The sequence below is a fragment of the Ctenopharyngodon idella genome, chromosome 10, assembly GCF_019924925.1.
Source record: "Ctenopharyngodon idella isolate HZGC_01 chromosome 10, HZGC01, whole genome shotgun sequence".
NCBI lineage: Eukaryota > Metazoa > Chordata > Actinopteri > Cypriniformes > Xenocyprididae > Ctenopharyngodon > Ctenopharyngodon idella.
In genome coordinates this window covers 12469305-12491823 of record NC_067229.1, presented here as the reverse complement: position 1 = coordinate 12491823, position 22519 = coordinate 12469305, and the positions used below count along the sequence as shown (strand labels likewise).

Sequence of the window (22519 nt, the reverse complement as noted above, 5' to 3'; positions counted from 1 at the left end):
AGAATGTGGTTGTGAGTCCTGAAAATTTACGGGTGTGAGTTCGGTTATAGAATGCGATTGTCACTCCCGTAAATAAACATACTATGTGTGAACGTAACCGTATTAAGGACTCAAATACAGGACCGACAACCGTCAAATTTAGTTATTACTTAAAACTTAAAACATGTGACTTCATGACCACTGTGTCTTAACATGGTCACTTCTGCATTTACAGGAATAATATGTGGTCACAAAGGAGGCACATAAACTGAGGATTCGTTTTCTATCCATTCTAGATCCCACCATGGTTTTTCATCCACAAGGCAGGGTAACCTGAACTCCATAACCTGCAGTCACCAAGAAAAATCCTGCAATGCTTCGACACTTTCCAGCCTTGTAAACGGACAATTTCAGTTCTGTTTGGTTTTTGGATGCGGTGCTCTGTAAAACCATGGCTTCTTTGAAGCATGCTGAATTGTCTGTTTGGTTTGGGGTGAGCTGGGCAAAGATGGTAGAGTTTCCTAAAGCCTTTTTTCCATTCAGCAGGCGTCACCATGCATTGTCAGCATAAACATTTAACAACCAGAAGCTGGAAATGACAAGAAAATGACAAAAAACCTCTCAGCCAGTGATTTACAGCAAAAGAGCTTTGAAAATCATTGCCGGGGGGAAACAGACAAACCCGGTAGAGATGAGGTGGCAGCGCTCATCTGTGGGGACCACCAGAAATGCATCATTTACTGTAAGTCTGTGTAAATGTTTCCTGTATGAAATATAAGGAAAAAGATGCACCTGCAAGACAAGCTGGGGGCTGCACTCTTGTGCAAGACAAATAAAGCTTGTGTGTACAAGGGGGGAAAAATACACACAAACATCTCCTGACATTCCCGTACTGTAATAAAGCCTGATTATTACGACAATGTGTCAGGTTACACCACAACATGACACTTATTGAACCTTCCCAACAAGCACTGACGGGAAAACTGCAGACAAGCCTAAAGCGTCACTGCCAGATTACCACATCAAGCTTCCTGATACGTTTTATGTCCTATTTATTTCATTTAGTTAGGAGGGAGATTAAGATCAAGGAAATAGATAAGAAAAAAAGATGGTAAAGGACAGGAGAAAATGAAAGAAAGAAAGAAAGAAAGAAAAAGAAAAAGAAAGAAAGAAAGAAAGGCAAATCAATAAATAAAAGAGCAGACAAACTAAAAACTAAAAGATCGGACAAACAAACGAAAGAACAAACAAGCAATGGAAACGGACAAGGAAAGAAAGAAAGAACAGATGATCTAAAAAAGAATGAACAAAGAAAAGAACAGACAAACAAAAGAACATATGCAAACCTAAAGAAAGCGAGAACAGACAAATTAAAAAAGAATGGTCAAACGAAACAGACAAATAAAAGAATGGAAAAGCGAAACGTCAGACAAACAACTGAAAGAAATAAACAAAAACAAAAAGAAGGAAAGGTGCAAGAAAAAAGACTGTACAAAAGGGAGATGTGGTTGATGTCATGCAGCGCTGAAGGTCGCTGGTTTGGGAAGCGAAGGCTCATTGTGCCTTAACAGCATTTTACATCACACTGTTCCCGTAAAACACAAGTGTCGCCCTGCCACAGGCCCAAAATAGAGGCCCAAACCCCTCTGATAACAGACAAATCATGATGACCAGAATTAAAGGGAAGTGCCCTCCAGTATAAATTCATGCAACACAGGACATTCTCATCTAAGATTCATTCGACAACTAAGAGATCTGTGTGCACTGCAAAAATCATGTCAAATTTCAAAATCTTTTGCTGTGGTTCGTCCACTTCCTGAGATTGACGCAATCATAAATGCTTTTTAACAGCAATGAGATTGCAAAACTAATGCAAAAAACAAAACAAAAAAAAAAACAAAGAGAGAGAGAGAGAGAGAGAGCAATAATACAAAATTGAGCCAAATCCAAGAAATCACCTGCGTCCACCTCTTACTGGAAACTAGCAGTGGTGATTGTCATGCCTATTGTAGTGTTACAGCCATCTTTTGTAAACAGAGTGATGCTTTAAATGCAAAATTGTATGCAAAAGATCAATCTAGAAACTCTCACTCTCACACACAATATTTTTTGCAAAATAAAATTATTAAAAAATATATAAATTTTATAATTTATATAAAATACATATTATAATGATAAAAAGTACATTACTAAAATATCTATATATAAAATATATTTTATATGTATTACATATATCTAATATAATACATTTATAATAAATGATATATATAAATTATTTTATAAAAAAACATTAAGTGATAAAAAATAAATTATAAAATTAAAATATAAAAAATATATACAAATATAATAATAAAAGTACATAATAAAAAGTATGTAATTGAGAAAAATATATTATACAGATAAATATATTTATTATTATTTCATATTTATATACAATTACATGAAGTATTTATTTTTAAAATTTACCAAAGCAAGGCTCGACAAAACATAAAAACTGTGATTGTCATGCTGATCACTAATAGTAAACACTGACAAGATGACTGCAAATAAATGCAGGTGATAAACACCCATCATTAAAAACGACAAAATGATGGCAGTTTATAGCAAACTGACAGCTCAGCGACAGATGTTTCTTATATGTTCAAGGAAATAATTTGAAGGAAATAATGTAGAGCACTAGGTCAACGTCTTTCTTCTGGCAATCAAACCTGACTTTTTATACGCCGTAACATCATATATTTCTGATATAAGTGATCAAAATTCTAACAAGGATCATATTAAAGAGATTTACATGCTCTACCTTGGGCGGAGGACGTCCCAGCTGTGCATAAAACTTAGTCCAAAACTGCATGAGTGACATGGGTCCAGTCACTATCATTCACCTCCTGGAAACAACAGATCCTTTCCATGTGCTGAAGAAAGAACCGGCACACTCACAGCTGCAACATTCCCAAAGTAGGATGGGCGGAAAGAATAACAACTCTCCCGCTGGCACAACAGGTATGTTTCTAGGCTCTTGAGAGACCCCTGTGCCCTTCCTAGTAAAAGAGGAGTGACAGGTATGTGCATGGAGGTTTACTCATATTGATTGTGGTTTAGTTCCTCAATGCTAAAGGTGGTTGAGAGGGGAGGGGAGCTGAGCGAGGGGGAGGGGAGGGGAGGAGCTTTCAGGAAATGATGCTTTTGTTGGTAAGTGACTAGAGTTACTGGCAGTCAGGCCCTCTTTACAGTACATGGTGTAACTCAACCGCATTCGTAGTGTAAACAGTGCAGCGCTACGGTTCTCCAGAGCGCTGTGGCGGCTGCACTGGATCTGTTTAACGCTGGCAGATCATTATTTAATGATTATTATGTTTAGTGGCTCCCAGCTGAGCGCATTTATTTCAGTCCGGGCTGTGCCCTTTTGTGTTCATCACTTATGAATGGAAAACAATCAGGCCTATTAGTTTTACGTCAGAGCAGACCAGTTAACAGTCATATTTTCATGACTGAAGTGCAGGTTTTAAACGCATCATAGATGCTAAATGAAGTCATGTCCAATTGGCTGGTTTCCCAAAACGCATCAGACTGGAATAAACACCTGCCTGGGTTGCTTATGGGAAAAAAAGGCCATCTAAGGTAGCCTAATCAGTTTGGAGTCCCGCAATGGCTTGTAATAGAAATCGATGTCTTGTGGAGGCACATCATGGCCGTAAGTAGCCAGTGACCGGTAGCCCCGACGACAGAATGGCGCCTGTGAATCAGTGTGAATCAGTATTACGGAGATATCAGTAAACATGACTCACTTATTAGCTTCCAGCACAGTTAATATCCTTTCACTGAGGGGGAGGTATGAGAAAGATGTGCCATTATTTGACACTATAAACTTATATGATCAACATTGATAAACATTGGCCCTAAAATTCAAGGTATGGGGGCAAAAATGCCCGTTTAAGTTTTATGTCTCGTATTTAGATCATATGAGTTAAGCAATATCACATGAGTAACGAGTGCAATATTAAACAAGTGCTATTTTTGTCCCATAGCCTATATAACGAGTGCAAATGCAATACTGATTTTATACAACAGTTAAGTAAATAAGAAGTTATATATATATATATGTTATTTTAGACACAATATTGACTGTTTTGTTCAATTTTGCCAATGGAAATATAAAGACAAAGCAGAACTGTTCGTCTCTGTGCAATGCACAGCAGTGTTTCATTTCTGACATTAAGACATTTACCGCCACCTTCATATTTCCATATTAATTAAACAAAACTTAAAGGAATAGTTCACCCAAAAATGAAAATTCAGTCATCATTTACTCAACCTCATGGTCCAAAAGTTCATGTGTAAAAAATTCTATGTTGAATTGAATAAAAAAAAATTCTTTCTGAAGCTACTTTTTGTAATGTCTCTTTGATGCTTTACACAATAATGACTTCAAATTATCTTTTGGAGGTAAATTTCTCAGCCAAAATTGATGTGTAATTAAATTGTGATAAATTAGATTAATTCATCATGTAATTAAATAGATTAAAATGTTTAAATCACTTGACAGCCCTAATATATATATCTTATTATTTTGTATTATTTATATATTAAAGTATATAAATACATTATTTTATTGAATTAAAACATTTTCCCACCGGTTAATCATAATGTGACAACACCGGTAATACGAGTGTCACCAGGGGGCATGGCCTCCACCTTTTTTTTTTTTTTTTTTTTTTTAATCGCTTATGAATGCCGGTGTGGTCGTGTGCATTTTACTTTCACTTTCAAATTAGTGGCAATTGCTTGAATGGTGAGTTATTATTCTTACTGAAAAACACAACAACAAAACAGTACAACTCACTTATATTAAACAGAACTTTTATTAACAAAATGAATAGGAATACACAATGCTAGGCCTAATATAAAACAACAAATAGGCTAACTTACACAATGTTTATATAAAAAACTGAAAATCAAATCGTGGAAACTGTGGAACCAAATAAATAAGGAACAGAATGTTTAAGTTTTTTAGTCAAGAGCAGTGAGTAATTCTCTCTCTTACCTTTGTTCTTTGATTAACATTAATAACACTAAGATCTGCCGCTGCTGCACATGACACGGATCTGACACACTTCCCATTTTCTCACAAATCTTTACGTTCATTTAAGACTTTAACTTATTTAAGATTGCTCTTATGAGGACACTCAACAAAACGACATTTTAGCATAATTTGTGTGCGCTATGGTTCGTTCAAGCGTGGAATAGAACTCAATACTGGCACGCGTTTTGTGTGTGTGTCACATAGGCAGGACATTCACAGACAGTGTGTTCTCCTTTGTCTTGTCGTGCTTGAATGATTTAAAAGTATTTGCATGAATTAGAGCTTGATCATATAACGCAGAAAAACGGATACCTCGTTAATTGTGTTAAATATTTTTAACGTGTTAAACGAAAAAAAAAATGGCCTCTGTGCCACGGTGGGCAAGTGATGAAAAAGTTTATATACACAGACACACGCATATATATATATATATATATATATTTTTTTTTTTTTTTTTTTTTTTTTTTTTACATAGTAACCAATGCAAGGCTGGGAAAAATTTGATTGTTTAAAACAACTGACTTTTTAAAATAGATATCCAAGACACTTAATGAAAGAAATGCAATGAGGAAGATAAACAGATTAATCTTCCTTCCTTGAAGGTGTACAGGAAAATGGCTTCCAGTTAAGTCTAAATGGTGTAGGCTAAATTAACAACTGCACGTTTCCTCTAAAATCCACTTACAGCAATTTAATTTTGGCAACCTCCCACCTAAAGCCATCTGAACATTTAAATGAATCTCTGCAGAGTGTTCAAATGCTTTAAGTAGTTCATGAGGGGGAAAAAAAGGCGTTCCAAAGACCCTCCCAGAGATGACGATGATGATGCATGCCCTACAAAACGTGCCTGTGACAGGAGTACGCAAATGCATGTAGATGTGAGCTTTGTGGTCGGCCTGCGGTTTCACATTCTCTTGTGTTGTAGAGTTCAGGTAAGATCTCTTTTTCTTTAGTTTGCGAAACACAGTGACTTCTTACGTGTTCATCAAAGCAAAAAAAAACAAGAGGAATGCTTCCACTCACGAAACAGAGAAGCAAATGAATATTTTAGCTCATGAAAATGCCTCCTTTGTCCTTAAAAATAATATTTTTAGTCAATTAGAAGCAAAATGCAAAGCTGTGCTAGGAAAAAAAAATAAAAAAATACATTTAAAAAAATCACTATGCGCATTTGTAATGCACCTGCATTCATTACTACATTTCGTATTGCTTATAAATGCAGGTGCATGCATGAGCGTATACAGAATCAGTGCATTTTCTAGTTTAGCCACTGTCTCTTCATGCACTAGGCTGGGTTCAGTAGAGCTCTGTGCTTTTGCACAGCTGCACACTTTTCTACAATCTCAGGGCAGGTGCATGACTACAATACATGTGACAGGTGATGATCAACAGAAAGAAGCTAAAAAGAGTTGATGTGAGATTGCTGTGTGATCATTCACATCCACTACCTAATGTCAATGTGGTTTAAATATATAATGAGAAAAAAAGGGGGGAAAAAAAAGTATAAATTAATGTCAACAAACCCTTAACTTCAAATACACAAAAATATCCATTGTCCAGGCTAACATGTAGCCTGACTGTATGTAGATTATAAATATCCACCACAATGCAGAAAAAAAAGTCCAAAACATGATGCAGCATATATCAAATTTATAAAATATAGAATTTAAATACTGATAAATTATATATATATATATATATATATATATAAAATATATAAACTTATCACTATATATATATATAATGAAAATGTATAAATAATACTAATAATACAATTAATAGTATTATTAATAGTATAATATAATAAATTTATATTATTGAAAAAAAAAGAAAGAATTAAAAAAAAAGATGGATAAACTAGTCAAAATCACTACTCAGTTATTGGAAAACTAGGGACCCATCACTAAGCAAACCTGTGCATCTTAAATAGAGCAACAAGCTGTGGGTGGGAGGCTAGAAGATTTGTGGTGCATCTTTATTTTGATTGTACGGTCGTACATCCTGTAAACAACAACTCGTGTCTAAACAAAAAGAGGAAATCCTGAAAAAGCTTTACATGATGAGGAACTACATCCTGAACAAGCTCACAGCTTTGAAAGCTTATTTACAGATTGAGTCTGCAGTAGTGGAGGGCTCTACTGTCATTGTCTCATGAGTGTCTTCCCTAGCAGCAGCTGGGCACCATGACTGTGATCTCTTGAAGGAGAGCATGGCACTAACCACAACAGAGGGGGTATTACTCACCATCCACCTTTCTTGAGTCTGAATCACCCAGACACGTTTAAATCCAACTATACTAGACCAAAGCCCTGACGTTAGACAAAGCAAACAGTAGATTTCATCTGACACTAATAAAAATGTGCTTTTTTATTTGACCTTAGCATTGCTAATTAAACTCACTAAATCATTAAATTTGGGTATTTGGATTTATTTCCAAGATTCAGTTTTTTAACTGTTTGTTCCAATGAATCATTAAGACATTGAGAAACTTGGAGGAGGGACAGCAAGAGAAACATATACAACACATTATTTAAATTTTAAAGCCATTTCTGCTATATAGAGTCAAAAATAATAATATAATATTAAATAAAATTGTATAATTGATTATTTATATAATATTTAAATAAATATGTAAATAATTATTTGTCAGTTTATCTAACTTTCAAGATAATATGATTAATATGATTTTAAATATGAAAAATTATTTATTAATCATAATAAAAAAATGTCCAAATTAAGTAATAATTATGAAATTACAATAATATTTTATTTAAATAATATTAAATGTTAATATTAATATTAAATAATAAATCATATTTGTCAGCTTTTCTCTGAAATTGAAGAAATATTTTGAATATTGGAAAAAGGCAAAAAATATGATTTAATATTAATAATTAATATTAATATACTGTATCATATAAAATATATATAAATAAAATATAGTCAAAATAATATAATAATAAATAATAAATATTCTAATATTTTTTATTTATAAAATATTTAAATAATATTTGTCAAGCTTCATATAATATTCAATAAATATAATTCCATAAATATACTTTTTGGCTTAATTATCCAGTCTAAATTCTTCACTTGAGTGTTTTTCTCTTTGGTGAGTTTCCCATCATCCCGCACTCACAAACAGGTGACAATATGCCTTAATATAGCTTTATTTTTTGTCATTTTATTACAGCTTTATTTAGTCACTGAGGTAATGTTCCTGTAATATTACAAACACTTAAACTTAGCTACGGTGAGGCGGGAACCCGAAACCACTGCTTGAGTGATTCTGTTACAGTGTCAGAACGCGTGGCGATTAAAGCGCTACAGCGCTGCCCAGAGCCAGAAAACTTGTCGCTGGTGTCTTGACTCCTACACAGTGGGTGGATCCAGATTTAATCCCCATTATGTTCTACTTATAGGTGGCAGGACGCAGGTCCAAATGTGATGAGTGAAATGAATCATGTCAGGCAGCTTGAGTCTTTTGGTCTGTCCTGTTTGGGAGGCACCTTTTCTTTTAAAAATGATTTGTTACATAAAAATGAAAGTGGAAGCATGGCAGAGTGGAACAATGGCAGACGGGGAAAACCTGTTCAAAAACCTGTTTTATATTTGAAAAAATATTTACATGAAGAGCTTTTTTTTTTGCTGTAATGTTTCTTTGGGGTTAAGGTTTCTCATTCTACACTCCTGCTCTTTCAAAACATGGTTCTGACGTGGCAATCCAGTACCAAACGCGGCACCAAAAAAAAAAAAAATCTTCCAATCATTACAAAATCATCACAAAACACTGAGATGTCAGGCAACTCGTACAAGCGACGGATGGATTTGTGACAAAGTACCAGAGAGTGCAACTGTGCAAAAGTGTATTTATTTTGTAAACTCACATGATAATATGGCTAGTTGCATTTAATATATTTTTCACCTGTCTGAAAAACTATATGTTTAAAGGGGTCATGACATGAGAGATCAAATTTGCCTTGATCTTTTGACATATAAGAGGTCTGTGTACCATTAAAACATCCTGCAAGTTTCATAGCTTAAAATGTCCTCCTCATTATAAACAAAGAATTTAAAGGGATAGTTCACCCAAAAATGAAAATTATCCCATGATTTACTCACCCTCAAGCCATCCTAGGTGTACATGACTATCTTCTTTCAGATGAACACAATCAGAGATATATTAAAAATATCCTTAGTCCTCCAAGGTTTATAATGGTTGTGAATGGGGGGGCCGCATTTTGAAGCCAAAAATAATGCATCCATCCATAAAAAAAAAAAAAAAAAAAAAGTAATCCATGCGACTCCAGGGGGTTAATAAAGGCCTTCTGAAGCGAAGCGATGTGTTTTTGTAACAAAAATATCTATATTTAAAATGTTATAAATTCAAATAACTAGCTTTTTGTGCAAAAAAAAATTTAATGAACCTCAAGGAACATATTAAAATCATAAAAAAAAATCCATGTCATGACCCTTTTTTAAAGTTCAATAAATGACTGATTATGTGAAATAGCTGTGATCTCAATATTGCCCAAAATAGGTAATGCTTGCTTATGGCAATAATCATAATCATGATTGTTTTACAGAAGCTAAAAAAAATGTTATTTAGTAGCAAAAAATTTTATGTCTAATCCACTCAAACACCATTTATAGACTTTGTGTGCTTGAATCTCTTCAAAAAGATAAAGATAAAACTGAAAACTTAAACTTACATACAAAACTGTGATAATTATAAAAGACAACAAAAAGAAAAAAATACTACAGATATTTAATTCTCAAACAGCCATGTAACTATATCCGCTCATCAATGACGAGTCTTTGTGAGATGACAAACACAGTCTTAATCCTGTCTAGACGCCATTTCATCAGCTGTGAACGCAACACGAGGAGGATCAAAGCCTTCAAGACACGCCAACATCCCAAACAGCAGGGCCTTACCTGAAAGAGGTCTCCATTCCGAGAGAGATCCAAGCCGGGGAAGTCGAAGTCGAAGTCACTGGGGCCATTGGGAAACAAATCCGTGTGCATGTCTGATTGGCCGTTTAAAAGGTGCTGCCTGAGAGATGAGACAAAATGAATGTAAGAGCAGCATTAGGAGTTAGCTTCATGACGGATCACGAGCAGAGTAAACAAAAAAAAGGAAGGAGGAAATTCACAGTTTTTGGTGTCATGAAAACAAACAGTCACATCCTAATGACAGCAATGTGACCGAAAAAAGTCAGGATGGGACATAAAAAAAAAACAAATACACACAATGACTTTTATAAGTGCACATTATAAACAAGTCAATGTGAATGACACATTAGAACACATATTTAAAGAGACCGTACATAAAAAATAAGAAAATTATGACTACATTTTCAATTTGTGTGAACTATGCGTTTCACAAATGTGTATATTTGAATAGACTGTAGGTATCAGTGTGTTTAAGATCATTAAAGTACCTCCACCGACGGCCTCCCATCATGTGACATTCATTCATTAACTACCATACGTACGAGTCATGCGCGTCATGTGACATTCACTTTCAGTTCTCTGTCTCTCACTTTGTAGGAAATCACCACATTACATTTCAGGAAGCTTCACTCCGAGGTGGATATTTTTGTTGCGTTGCTAGTTAGGAAGATATATTAGACTGCAAGCTGCCATTGAGCATATGTGACTTTCAACATCTGGGATTTAACATTTCTAAATATACAGAATGTTACAGAATGTTGAACAATGTAAAACAAAGAGGCATTATGGTGCAAAATAAATAATTATGTAACAGGAAAAATGTATATTATTTTCAATCTGTCATTGAAATGGTTGTGCTGATTATGTAACTTAATTTTATAATTTTTTTTAAATTATATTAAATTATAAAAACATAAAATAGAAGCACCCACTTGATGAATAATATACATATACACTACCGTTCAAAAGTTTAGGGTCAGTTTTTGTTCTTTTATTTTATTTTATTTTATTTAGCAAGGATACATAAATGGACACATAAATGATCAAAAGTGTCAGTAAAGACTTTTATAATGTCAAATGATTTATATATCAAATAAATGCTGTTCTTTTGAACTTTCAAAAAAAAAAAAAAAAAAAAAATCAAAGAATCATGAGAAAATGTATCATGTTTCCACAAAAATATTAAGCAGCACAACTGTTTCCAACATTGATAATAATCAGAAATGTTTCTTGATCAGCAAATCAGCATATCAGTATGATCATGAAGACTGGAGTAAATGATGCTGGAAATCATCACAGGAATAAACTATATTATATATTAAAATATATTCATATAGAAAACAGTTCTTTTAAATTCTAATAATATTTCACAATATTACTGTTTTTACTGTAATTTTAATCAAAACTATTAAATGCAATAATAATCGATATTATTAAATGCTGCCGTGGTGAGCAGAATAGACTTCCTTCAAAAACATTAAAAAAAATCTCACCAACCACAAACTTTTGAATGGTACTGTATGCATCATACTGAACCAAGACAATCTGGCAAAAATTATTCTACCAAAATGGACAATAACTGTTGATACTATTAGTATAGTTTTGTTATGTATTTTTAATGAACAAAGAAATGTGTATGGCAAATCTGAAATCAGTGAAATGGAATATTAAGTAGTACCTAATATATGCAGGATTTGATTGGATGGAAACATGCTAGGCTATGATATTTCTGGTTTATATAATTTTATAATCTTTGCTCATATAAATTTTGCTCATACTGACTTGGCTACATCAACAGATAAAAAGTAACTGTTTCAGGTGAAAGTTGTTGCATTTTAATAAAAGATTCTTAAAACAAATTTGCACTACATTACACTATAACACCAGGGGTATTTATTAATAAAGTAAAGTAAATATTTAATTCATTTTAATTACAAAACCACGAATTTGCAGTGCAGCGCATTTGTGTTCCTCAAATAAAATGGTCCATATTTAAATATCCTCAGACTCAGAGGTTATATGGAAATCCCCTTCATATGATATTGCACCGCAGGCTTGGCACATCGATTCAGGCACATTCCATCAACACAATACGACTCTCTCGGCACTGACCTCTGGAACACTGAACCCATCCCATAATGCCCCGTCTCTGTCTTGTGTAATCATATCCCTCTGAGAAAAATCACTTGTATCTGCAGCAAACGGTGGAGGAAAATGGACTATAAAATCATTTTCAGTCTAGTAAATAAATGCTAATAAAGTATATAGTCTCTTGAAACAACCTCTGTTTTTGTCTGACTATTTTAGTGCTTTCAGACAGATTGTGGCGATCAGGTAAACAACATTCACTATACAAGTCTAGACACCTTTATATGCTGCCCATTCAACTACCAGGTACACAATATGTTAAACAGACTGTACAACTATCCTTCAATGCTTGTTTTCATCGTGTTAAATTAAATATGGCACCAGAAGTATTTTCGACTGTAACGGTGAGATTCCTACTTGTCTGGTTGTCTATCACTGATCCAATTTTAATTATTATTTCCATTATTATTATTATTATTATTATTATTATTATTATTTGTTAGTTTTATTTTTAACTAACAGTAAGTATTCTTATCATTAATAATAATTAATAATAATGACAATAATTTTAGTTATTATTATCATCATCATCGGTATCATTCCTAATATCATTATTTTTCATTTGCCATTATTATTAATCATATAATAAAAAAAAATAATAATATGAACAGTATTTTAGTAGTATTATATAAATATTATATATAAATATTATATATATATATATATATATATATATATATAAAATAATACATTTAGAATATTAAAATATAAAATATTATAGTGCATCAAATTATTATTATTAATGACAATAACAGCAACAACAGTAATAATATATTTGCTTCAATTTAAAAATATAATATAATAACAATGTTGTCAGAACTAAAAACACCAAGAGATTTGAATCATCTGTTTAGCTATGACTCATTAAAGTGGGAAAATTGGTATCTGGTGTCTTGCTCTGGAAGAATGTAATATGAAGCATAAACTGATAACCATGAAGTTTGGTATTTTCCTATTCTGTCTGCAAAAGGTGATGCTTTAAAAAAAAAAAAAAAATAATAAAAATAATATATATATATATATATATATATATATACACACATATATATATATATATATACACACATATATATATATTTCAAAGCACCATTAGAGGTTCTCACATAGCTAGCAATGAAATTCTGTGAATGCTTCACGATGTTTTTTCCACCAGGGAGTGGGTGGACAGGATGTAGCACTGACGCTAGCATCAACCACAAACTGTTATTCTTTCTAAAACCGAGACCCTTATTTCGACGTTTTCAAACGCATTGACCTTTGCTCACATATATCTCGTACTCCTCTTTTCCCTGTGCCATATTTCTTTGGCAAAACGCTACTGTGTGCTATAAATACAGAGAGGACTTCCCACAGTCTCTGTAAACAAAACACCCCTTCTTTCACGTGACCTCTGATGGCACCTGATCACATGAAAACATGAAATGATCAGACATAGCAACAGTTCCCGAATGATGACACATCATTAGAGAAGTATGCGTGGTGAATTGTATACATTCTTTGAGCTGTTTTTCAGACATTTTGATAGCAAAAGTAGCATAAGATAGAATGTTTAAACAGTTTTTGTACATACAATGAAAGTCAATGGAGGAAATGAATCGCTGGAGGAACACAAAAGATGATATTTAAAAAAAAAAATTTAATACAGTGAAAGTCAATGGGGTCCAAACAGTGTTGTTTTTGGACCCCATTGACTTTCACTGTATAACATTTTTTTTAAATATCATCTTTTGTGTTCCTCCAGCAATAAAAAAAGTTCAAGTTTTGGAAACTATATGACAACTGGATTTTTATTTTTGGGTCAACTTGAAGTTGGCATTTAACTTTGCAATCTTTTCTTAAACAAAACCCACTGAGTCAGGTCTTTTGTGTAACTGGGTCGCAACAGAACAGATTTCTAGGAAAAGTCATTATGGAGTGGCAAGGGCTTCACTGCGAAGACTAAAATTACAGACCAAGCCGGGTGATAAAGTTCCTATCATATGTCATGTCAAGTTTAGGGATGTTTTAGTTTGTGTCTTATTGGGTCATGTAGACATGAAGAGACTCGTTGTGACATCCTGTATCAAGCTTACAAATGCAATACAGTCCTTTATCGCCAAATAAGTCCGAAAACCACTGCCTCAACTTGCAAAAGGGCTTCCCCTGTGGAAATGGTAGACACAATACAATGGCAACACGCTTTTCTTAAAGACAACGTCAAATGGCATTTGCAAGTCACTTTACTTACATAATCTGATGCATGTGTGAGTGAAACAAAATACATATGTAGGTTGGAATTAGGCATGGGCCGGTATGAGATTTTGACGGTATGATAACCTTAAGCAAAAGTATCACGGTTTCACATTATCACGGTACTGTGGTTACAGCTCTAAAATGTGTAATTTTTAAATGTCTGGCTAAAAAACTATTTTTTTCCACTTCAACAACAACAAAAAAGTTGAAGTCAAGTTGAGCCAGGCATGTGATCAGCTAAAGACAAAAAAGAAGGTATTAATAGTTATACTGAATATATTAAAAAGTATTAATATAGTTATTATGATATGATATAAATAATAATTAATATTACTTTTTATTTTACAGAACAACAGTAAATTTACAATACTAACATTTATGGATGTCTTCATTTCTTGCTTTCAAACATTAAATCATTGAGCTACAATAATTACATCACAACCGTTGCGATTTGAAGATCGTACTAAGACACATTACATCCTCACATCCATGCATCGTCAAAAATCATTAAAAAGTTACCGGGCAACTGGTGAATAACACCGCTTCAGCGCCTATTTTTACTCGCATTTGGCACTTTGAACCCTGGCAAACGTTAATAATGTCCCGCAAATGGTGGCGCAAGCTTGTGCAGTGCTGTTTCAAGCAATCTGTCCATGAAATTAATGTATTAGAAAACATCACATTTTGCAGTTTATTTAGTGATTAAGGCCATTTCGCGATTTCAATCATCATACAGTTACCAGCCACCCCCTTCGTCTTTTTCGAGGGGTTCACCTTCTTCGGCCATCCACACAGTTGACTGACTGACTACTCGCACCAACCGGAGGGGGAGTGGTCCTGTTACTCTCTACCTGCACACAGCCTGAGGGATTCCTGCACTTTCTGTCTTTGACGAGACATAAAAAACAGCTCATACCGCAGGAATGGTATCACGGAAAATTTGAGTGGTTTTGAAACCGTGACGTTTTCAAACCGCGGTATACCTTGAAACCGGTAACCAGCCCATGCCTAGCTGGGATAATGTCAGGGATTGATTGGATAGTTGAAAAAAAAAAAAAAAAGGCATTGCATACCAAAATATGGGCAGCCAAAATCGAAAGTCATTTATTCAAAAATGTTTTTTTTTCTTCTTTGGAATAACGTGAACAGTAACACCAGGAACACATGCTAATTAAGTAAAGTTTTGGTTTCTTCTTCACTTTTAGGTTTCCAAGAGGTTTGGAAAACACTCCAAGTCAATCATCCTTATCAGGTATCATGATTAGACAGAAGTCTGGGTACTTACTGGTTTTCAGATTGCACAGGACAGGGTAAGCTGTAGGTCTGATGGGGGAAGCTCCAAGGGTTGTTGGCAAACACGTGGCTCTGAAATAGAGGAAGTGAAAGGTTTAGAGGTGAAAGTTTAGGTGTTAGGTAGAATTGCACCGCTACTAAATTACTGGCTGATACAATAAACTAAAAAGCGTAGATACAACTATTATGTTATGGCTGATAACCAAAAAATAGCTGATATGAAAATTTTATACTAAAATTCTAATAAAAAAAAAATATGAAAATGATGGCATTAAACATATTTATATTTATATAAATACTAAAGCCGTTTTTAAAAGGAAATTTACTAGAAAAACTACACATAAAAACTAAAACTAACAATCACCAAGTGAAAACGAAAATAAGAACACACCAAATCAAACAGAAACTAAAACGGGAAAAACAAAACAAAACAAAAAACGATTAAAATGTTGAGCAGAGCCAAATGTAGCCTGCATAAAAATAGTGAGTCATTCTGTCTACATCCAAAATGTGTGTCCACAGGAAACCCCCTTCATTTACACAAATAATATTTAAACTCATGATGACATCACTGTACTCCAACACCGCCCAAATCTTGACATTACAGTTCCTTTTTCCTGTTTAAAACCATCTTTTTCTTTGAATTTTAATGAACACTGTCACAGTACAAGGTTAAAGGTGTTCGAATGAAACAGCGAGAAAAAGCATCGCTTTATCAGGAATTGTGTCTACCGACTGTTAAAATGACTCTGTCACCACAAAGACGTCATTCTGGCACCCACATACACCAAAGTCTTGAGGTTTTGCCAGATATCAGAATGAATGACCCGAGTTTTTGAAAAAGGAAACTAGTGACGAACATTACGATTATGAGTATTTGGCTAGGTACAGTAGCTTAGCATTGTGTCTTGCCACAACAAATGTGCTGATCCTATACCGAGAGGGTGGTGTAGTGTTGTGGTTAACAATCCAGGCTGGTAACCAAAAGGTTGAAGGTTCGAACCTAGGTCATGTTAGTGATTGGTGCGACCACTTTCACACACTTACACATGATGCTAAATGAAAGAGAGCTAATCTGAGTTACCATAGGGGGGGGCAGGACGAACCCCCCGGCATCCAGCTGAGGTCTGTCTGAATGTGAGAAGCTGTGCCCGTCCATAGCAGGCGGAATGGAGAGCGATGGCATCAGACTGCAGTCTCGTACATGACGGCCGAAGCCCACACTGTATAAACCTAAGCGATCCGGTCAAAGTCTTCCCACCATGACCTGAGTACACAAACACAGTAGACATGGCACATCCATAACGGTGGAAAAACAAGTTGGTGACCATATAGAATCAGTTATGCTGTCAGTGTAAAGACTCTCAACAGGAAGAAAGACTCAGTTGACACAAATAGTCATCTGGAACAACACTAGGGTGAATAAATGATGACAGAATTGTTATTATTATAACATAAAATAATTCATTCCTGCTCTGCAAACCCTCTGAATAGATCTATTATCATCAACTAAAGGAGCGTAAAGGTTCACACGACAACCTTTATGAAGGCTTTCATTGATGAAAGCTTTCATTGACTATGCGACCTGAGACATAAGAGACGTGCTGGCTGTTATGTACAAAAGGATAATATTTAAATAGAGTTCTTTGTAAACATACAAAATTGAGACATGGAGCAGTTCAAAATTAAGAGAACAAACATCTTGGAATCACATGAAGGGACAACAAATGAAATGCAAGGGAAATTCTCAGAAGCCTGAAGAACAAAACAACTTGTGTTTCTTGTTAGGAAGTTGATAATATGCCAGTGAACAGTCAAAAGGCAACAATAAACAAGCCGATATAGTTATTTTCATGTTACGGCTGATATTAAAATTCTATACTATTTTGTTTAAATAAATTAAACTAAAAAACTATAAGTGAATTGAGGCATCACAACATTATTATATACAGTCTAGAAAAAGGATATTCATTTTGAGTATCATTACTATCATCATTATTATCATTTCTATCATTATCATTTCTATTATTATTATTATCAGTGTTAGAAAATGATCCCTGTTTTTAAAGATTAAATTTAAGTGGACATTAAGGCACGGTCACAATAGTCAAATTTCGGCAAAATTTCACATGCAATAAAGGTCCATTGTCTATTGAGCGATGTATGAAGCACCACTCATACAGAAGTCACTTACAAACCAAGCAGCTTTCTCTTGGTCAATGTGACGAATCTGCATGACCAACTAAATGACCGGATCTCGCCCATGAAAAATTTGCAGAACAACAGTAAATGGGACCACACATTTAGACAAAGGAAATGGTAATAATAATAATATTATTTAATTTTATTGGTTAATATTATTTTTCCCTACCTGCACAGCCTTGATTATGTCAGCTGAAAAGAAAAGTTGCAAAAAGTCTAAGATTATGAATACAATATGTTTTTCTCTAATAATGTGCACTGATAAATCATGCATAATGAGACCAGGGACATCTGAAAGTAAACAAGATTATTTTGATTTCATGTTGTCTTTAAAAACACTCCACACACTCAGAGGTTACATCCATATTTCGTACGCCATCGAATGCCTGGGCAGTCAATGCATCCCAGTAAGAGGAGGTGTCCATCTATCTAGCCCCCTGCCACAAAAGACAATCAATACTGATTACTATTGAGCTCCCAAATGTCCTCTTCCAGTAAAACACCATTATCTTTACTGGAAGACAAGGGGAAAAAAAAGATGAGAAAGCACCCAGGATAGATATTTTCAAGGAACAAAGCGTACACTGGTTTATTTGAAATAACATTCCAGAAAATTAAAAAACACATAAAAGGCCTATTGAAGGAAACAAACTGGGAAGTTGTATTCAAAGAGAAGGAAGCCAAAACTCCAATTGAAACTCAATATTTGATATTATGTATCTTGATGCACTGTAAATTAACTAATCAGTATGGAATTTGGACATATTCCCTGTTTTACCTTTTACTTGACCATCTCATAATTTTTTGAGTTTTCTTTCTTTTTTCTTTGCTCCATACTGTATGTTATGGGGCCACTGCTATTCTCAAGGAATGTTTATGTATTTGTTTGCAATTTGTTTCAAATGTATAAAAATAAACTGTAAAAAAGAAAAGAAATGAGAAGTTAGCGAAAAATAATCTTGAAGAATTCAGCAAACTATTACTATAAATAACCTTTTTAAAAATAGGTTTGAAGATAAAGTTGACATTATTTAATTAGAATTGCTGTGTTGGGACTGATCATGTTGCAAACATGTTGCATCTAAACGCACTGTATTTCAATAAAAGGATTCATTATTTAGGAGGATTCATTATTTACTAAAAATAGGATGAAAATCAGCACTGGCGGAGACAAGGAGGGGGAATTCCTTCAAACAAGAAAGAAAATCCTTCGGTTTGGCTTTCAAAACCAACCAAGCTAAAAGAACTTAAGTTTAAAGGATTAATTCACATCAGAATTAAAATTTCCTGATAATTTACTCACACCTATGTCATCCATGTTTATGTGTTTCTTTCTTCCGTCGAAAAAAAAAATTAAGGTTTTTGAGGAAAACATTGCAGGATTTAAGACCCTTATTCCTCGGCTGGGATCGTGCAGAACCCTTTGAAGCTGCATTGAAACTGCAATTTGAACCTTCAACCCGTTAATAGCCGTTAAAGTCCACTATATGTATATGTATGTATTTCCCAAAAACCTTAACTTATTTTTGACTGAAGAATGAAAGACATAGGATGACACGGGGGCGAGTAAATTATCAGGAAATTTTAATTTTGAAGTTAACTAATCCTTTAAGGTCTGGACAAAAAGTTCCTGTCTGATAGTCACATTAGAGGCTTGCAGATGGTGTGAATTACGAAAGCTAAGGAGATTATTTCGTGACCTCAGCACATGAGACTGTTGCCACAGCAGGGTGCCTGAGGCACAAGGCCTGATGGATGCCTCACGCGGTTCCTCTAATCTTCTCTGATCTCTCGCAATGGGATCTCTCGTCTTTCAGGGAATGGAAAGAAAAGGAAACATGCATAATGTAAGGGAAAGTAGTCCTCAGGCTTGCGGTGTGGCATGGATCACAATCAGGGGTTCCCCATGTTTTCCTCAAGAGTTAGTTAAGGTCACCGCTCACATTCTGATGTGTCACAGTGAGCCGGCGCGCGTGGAAGTCATCCAGGAACGTGTGACTCCGGTAATCCGCTCTGTCGCTCATCCTCGTGAGCTTTCACAAGGGAAAAGCTCCAGATTTTGTCAGCTCAAGGTTCCCCGATGTTCTTGGATCAATGAACCTCTTACGTTCTGATGAATGAAATTATCTAGAAGGGAGGAAATTGTTCTGTAACAGTTTATGCATATAATCAAGTAAGGAGGGGTTGTGATTTAAAGGGTTAGTTCACCCAAAAATGAAAATTCTGTCATTAATTACTCACTCTCATGTTATTCCAAACCCTTAAGACTTTCGTTCATCTTCGAAATGCAAATGAAGATCTTTTTGATGAAATCTGAGAGCTTTCTGTTCCTCCATAGACAGAAATGCAACTGAAACTTTGACACTTCAAAAAAGTTCATGAAGAGATCATAAAACTAATTTTAGCTTTTCCGTTTGAGCTTACGGAAGAGGATTCTCGTTGTTCTCGCACGACAAGCAGGTTCGGTTGAGCTTCTGTTCATGTTCGCTGATCAATGTTTATATGTGAATAAAAAGCCTAAATTCAATCTGTTCATCATAAAAAAAATTATCGAGTCTCTTCAGAAAATGAGGATTATATGGATTTGTTTTTTGATCTCTTTATGAACTTTCTGAAGCATCAAAGTGGTAGTTGCATGGCTGTCCATGGAGGGACAGAAATCTCTCAGATTTCATCAAAAAGATCTTCATTTGTGTTTCAAAGATGAACGAAAGTCTTACGGGTTTGGAAGGACATTTAATTGTTGACAGAATTTTCATTTTTGGGTGAACTAACCCCTTAACACTGATTTAGAGGAGGTCAGCAAACATGGCATAGTTTTTGTCTTCTTTTTGCTTTATGTGGTCCGGTGCCAAAACTGAGATGCATCGTGTGTCCTCGTTTGCTCTTTGTCTGTCTCAGCCCTTCATCTCTGGGTAAAGGTCTTGTTGGGTGACTACACTAGGAAGCGCCAAACGAGTGTGTTATCTGGCCACAGAGACCGACTTCAACGGGTCTCACATGACAGGCTAGGAAAGCCGAGCTTGCGAGGGCAGACGATCCCAGGAGATAGAGGAAAATCATGCTGACACTTGTTTGGAAACAGTCGAAGCTAATGCAATTAGAGAAACAAACTAAGCATGCTAAATGCGGCCAAACGTGTTTGCAATGGCAAAGCCAGACACATTGATTAAGAGATTAAATATTCAAGAGGGGAAAAAGTTACTCTGCTAGTGCTGTCACATTCAAAATGCTGCAAGATTAATGGGGTATTTGGGCTAAAAAAATTGTTTTGTTTAATTAAGCTCCCCCATCTAGTGATGCATGATGTTCTAAATTCCAGCTAATACTGATAGGCCGATAACTTAACCAAATTACTTATAGTGAGTAGAATGTCTGTTAGGGGACCATAAAAATAAATTGTTGCCAGATAATATCCAGACAGGTAGATGACATGTAGTTGCAAAGTTAGTAGAATGTCTAAAGTGGACTATCGAAATAAAGTGTTACTTTACTTTACTTTTAATTTATTTAAACAAAATAGTATGAACACTAAAAACTAAAATTAATTGTTTTAAATTCTATAAGCAAATTTAGGCATCACAACATTGAAAAATGGATATTCATTTTTAAAACTGGCTAAACATTACAACATAACAGTGTTGTTAAATTATTAGTTTTTAAAGATTAAGTTTGAGTGAGTGTTAGATAATTGCAAAAGTAATCTAAATGTATAAATAGGGGAAAATAGCAATACATTTAAAAAATAATTAAAATATATGAATTAATTTTAAAAAAGATAACTGATACGACACTGACGTGCACTACCATTCAAATGTTTGGGGACTGTAGCTTTTTTTTTATTAATATTTTTATTTAGGAAGCTGCATTAATTTGATCAAAAGTCACAGTAAAAACATTTATATTGTTACAAACAATTTCCATTTTAAATAAATACTGTTCTTTTTAATAATTTTGAAAAAAAATGTATCACAGTTTCCGAAAAAATATTAAGCAGCACAACTGTTTTCAACATTGATAATAATAAGAAATGTTTCTTGAGCAGCAAATCAGCATATTATAATGATTTCTGAAGGATCATGTGACACTGAAGACTGGAGTAATGATGCTAAAAATTCAGCTTTAACATCACAGGAATAAATTACATTTTAAAATATATTAAAATGGTAAACAGTCATTTTAAATTGTATTTAAATTTATTTTTGATCAAATAAATGCAGCCTTGGTGAGAATAACAGACTTCTTTCAAAAACATAAAAAAATCTTAGTGACTCCAAACTTTTGATTGGTAGAGTATTGTGCACCACAGAGGCACAGTGTTTATACTCTTTGGTAAAATAAACCTTTAAATGGTTAAACTTTGTTATTGAAAGCCAGGATAGGAGAAAGTATTTTAACACTGGACATTTAATTCTAGTGGTAAAAATTAAAGCAGTCAAAAGAGAGATTCAAAGTGAAACGGAACAGAAAGGCAGATTGTTCCAGAGTTCTGTGAATAATCTAAACAGCTGAAGGCAAATGGTAACCATGGCAGTAATAATACTCAAAATGACTCATTCAAAAGAAAACTACACTACTTAAGGTGTATTTCTATATTCCTACCCAGCTTATAGCTTTGTATAATCATGA

At 34.2% G+C, this 22519-nt stretch overlaps 1 protein-coding gene across 5 annotated transcripts in view; it reads right to left on the bottom strand.

Moving 5' to 3' along the window:
• The window catches only part of si:ch73-63e15.2 (protein strawberry notch homolog 2), a 47411-nt gene that overhangs the window by 16565 nt on the left and 8327 nt on the right, over nucleotides 1-22519 (bottom strand). For 2 of the 5 annotated variants that reach the window (XM_051908001.1, XM_051908002.1), the window contains 3 exons: nucleotides 16773-16955; nucleotides 15681-15760; nucleotides 9998-10115 (listed from right to left, as the gene is read on the bottom strand). In XM_051908001.1, the coding sequence (XP_051763961.1) occupies nucleotides 9998-10115; nucleotides 15681-15760; nucleotides 16773-16874 (300 nt within the window). In that variant the 5' untranslated portion in view covers nucleotides 16875-16955. Of the gene's footprint in view, nucleotides 1-2779; nucleotides 3018-9997; nucleotides 10116-10503; nucleotides 10539-15680; nucleotides 15761-16772; nucleotides 16956-22519 lie in introns of those variants that run through there. The other 3 variants (XM_051908004.1, XM_051908003.1, XM_051908005.1) reach the window with 3 other exon arrangements.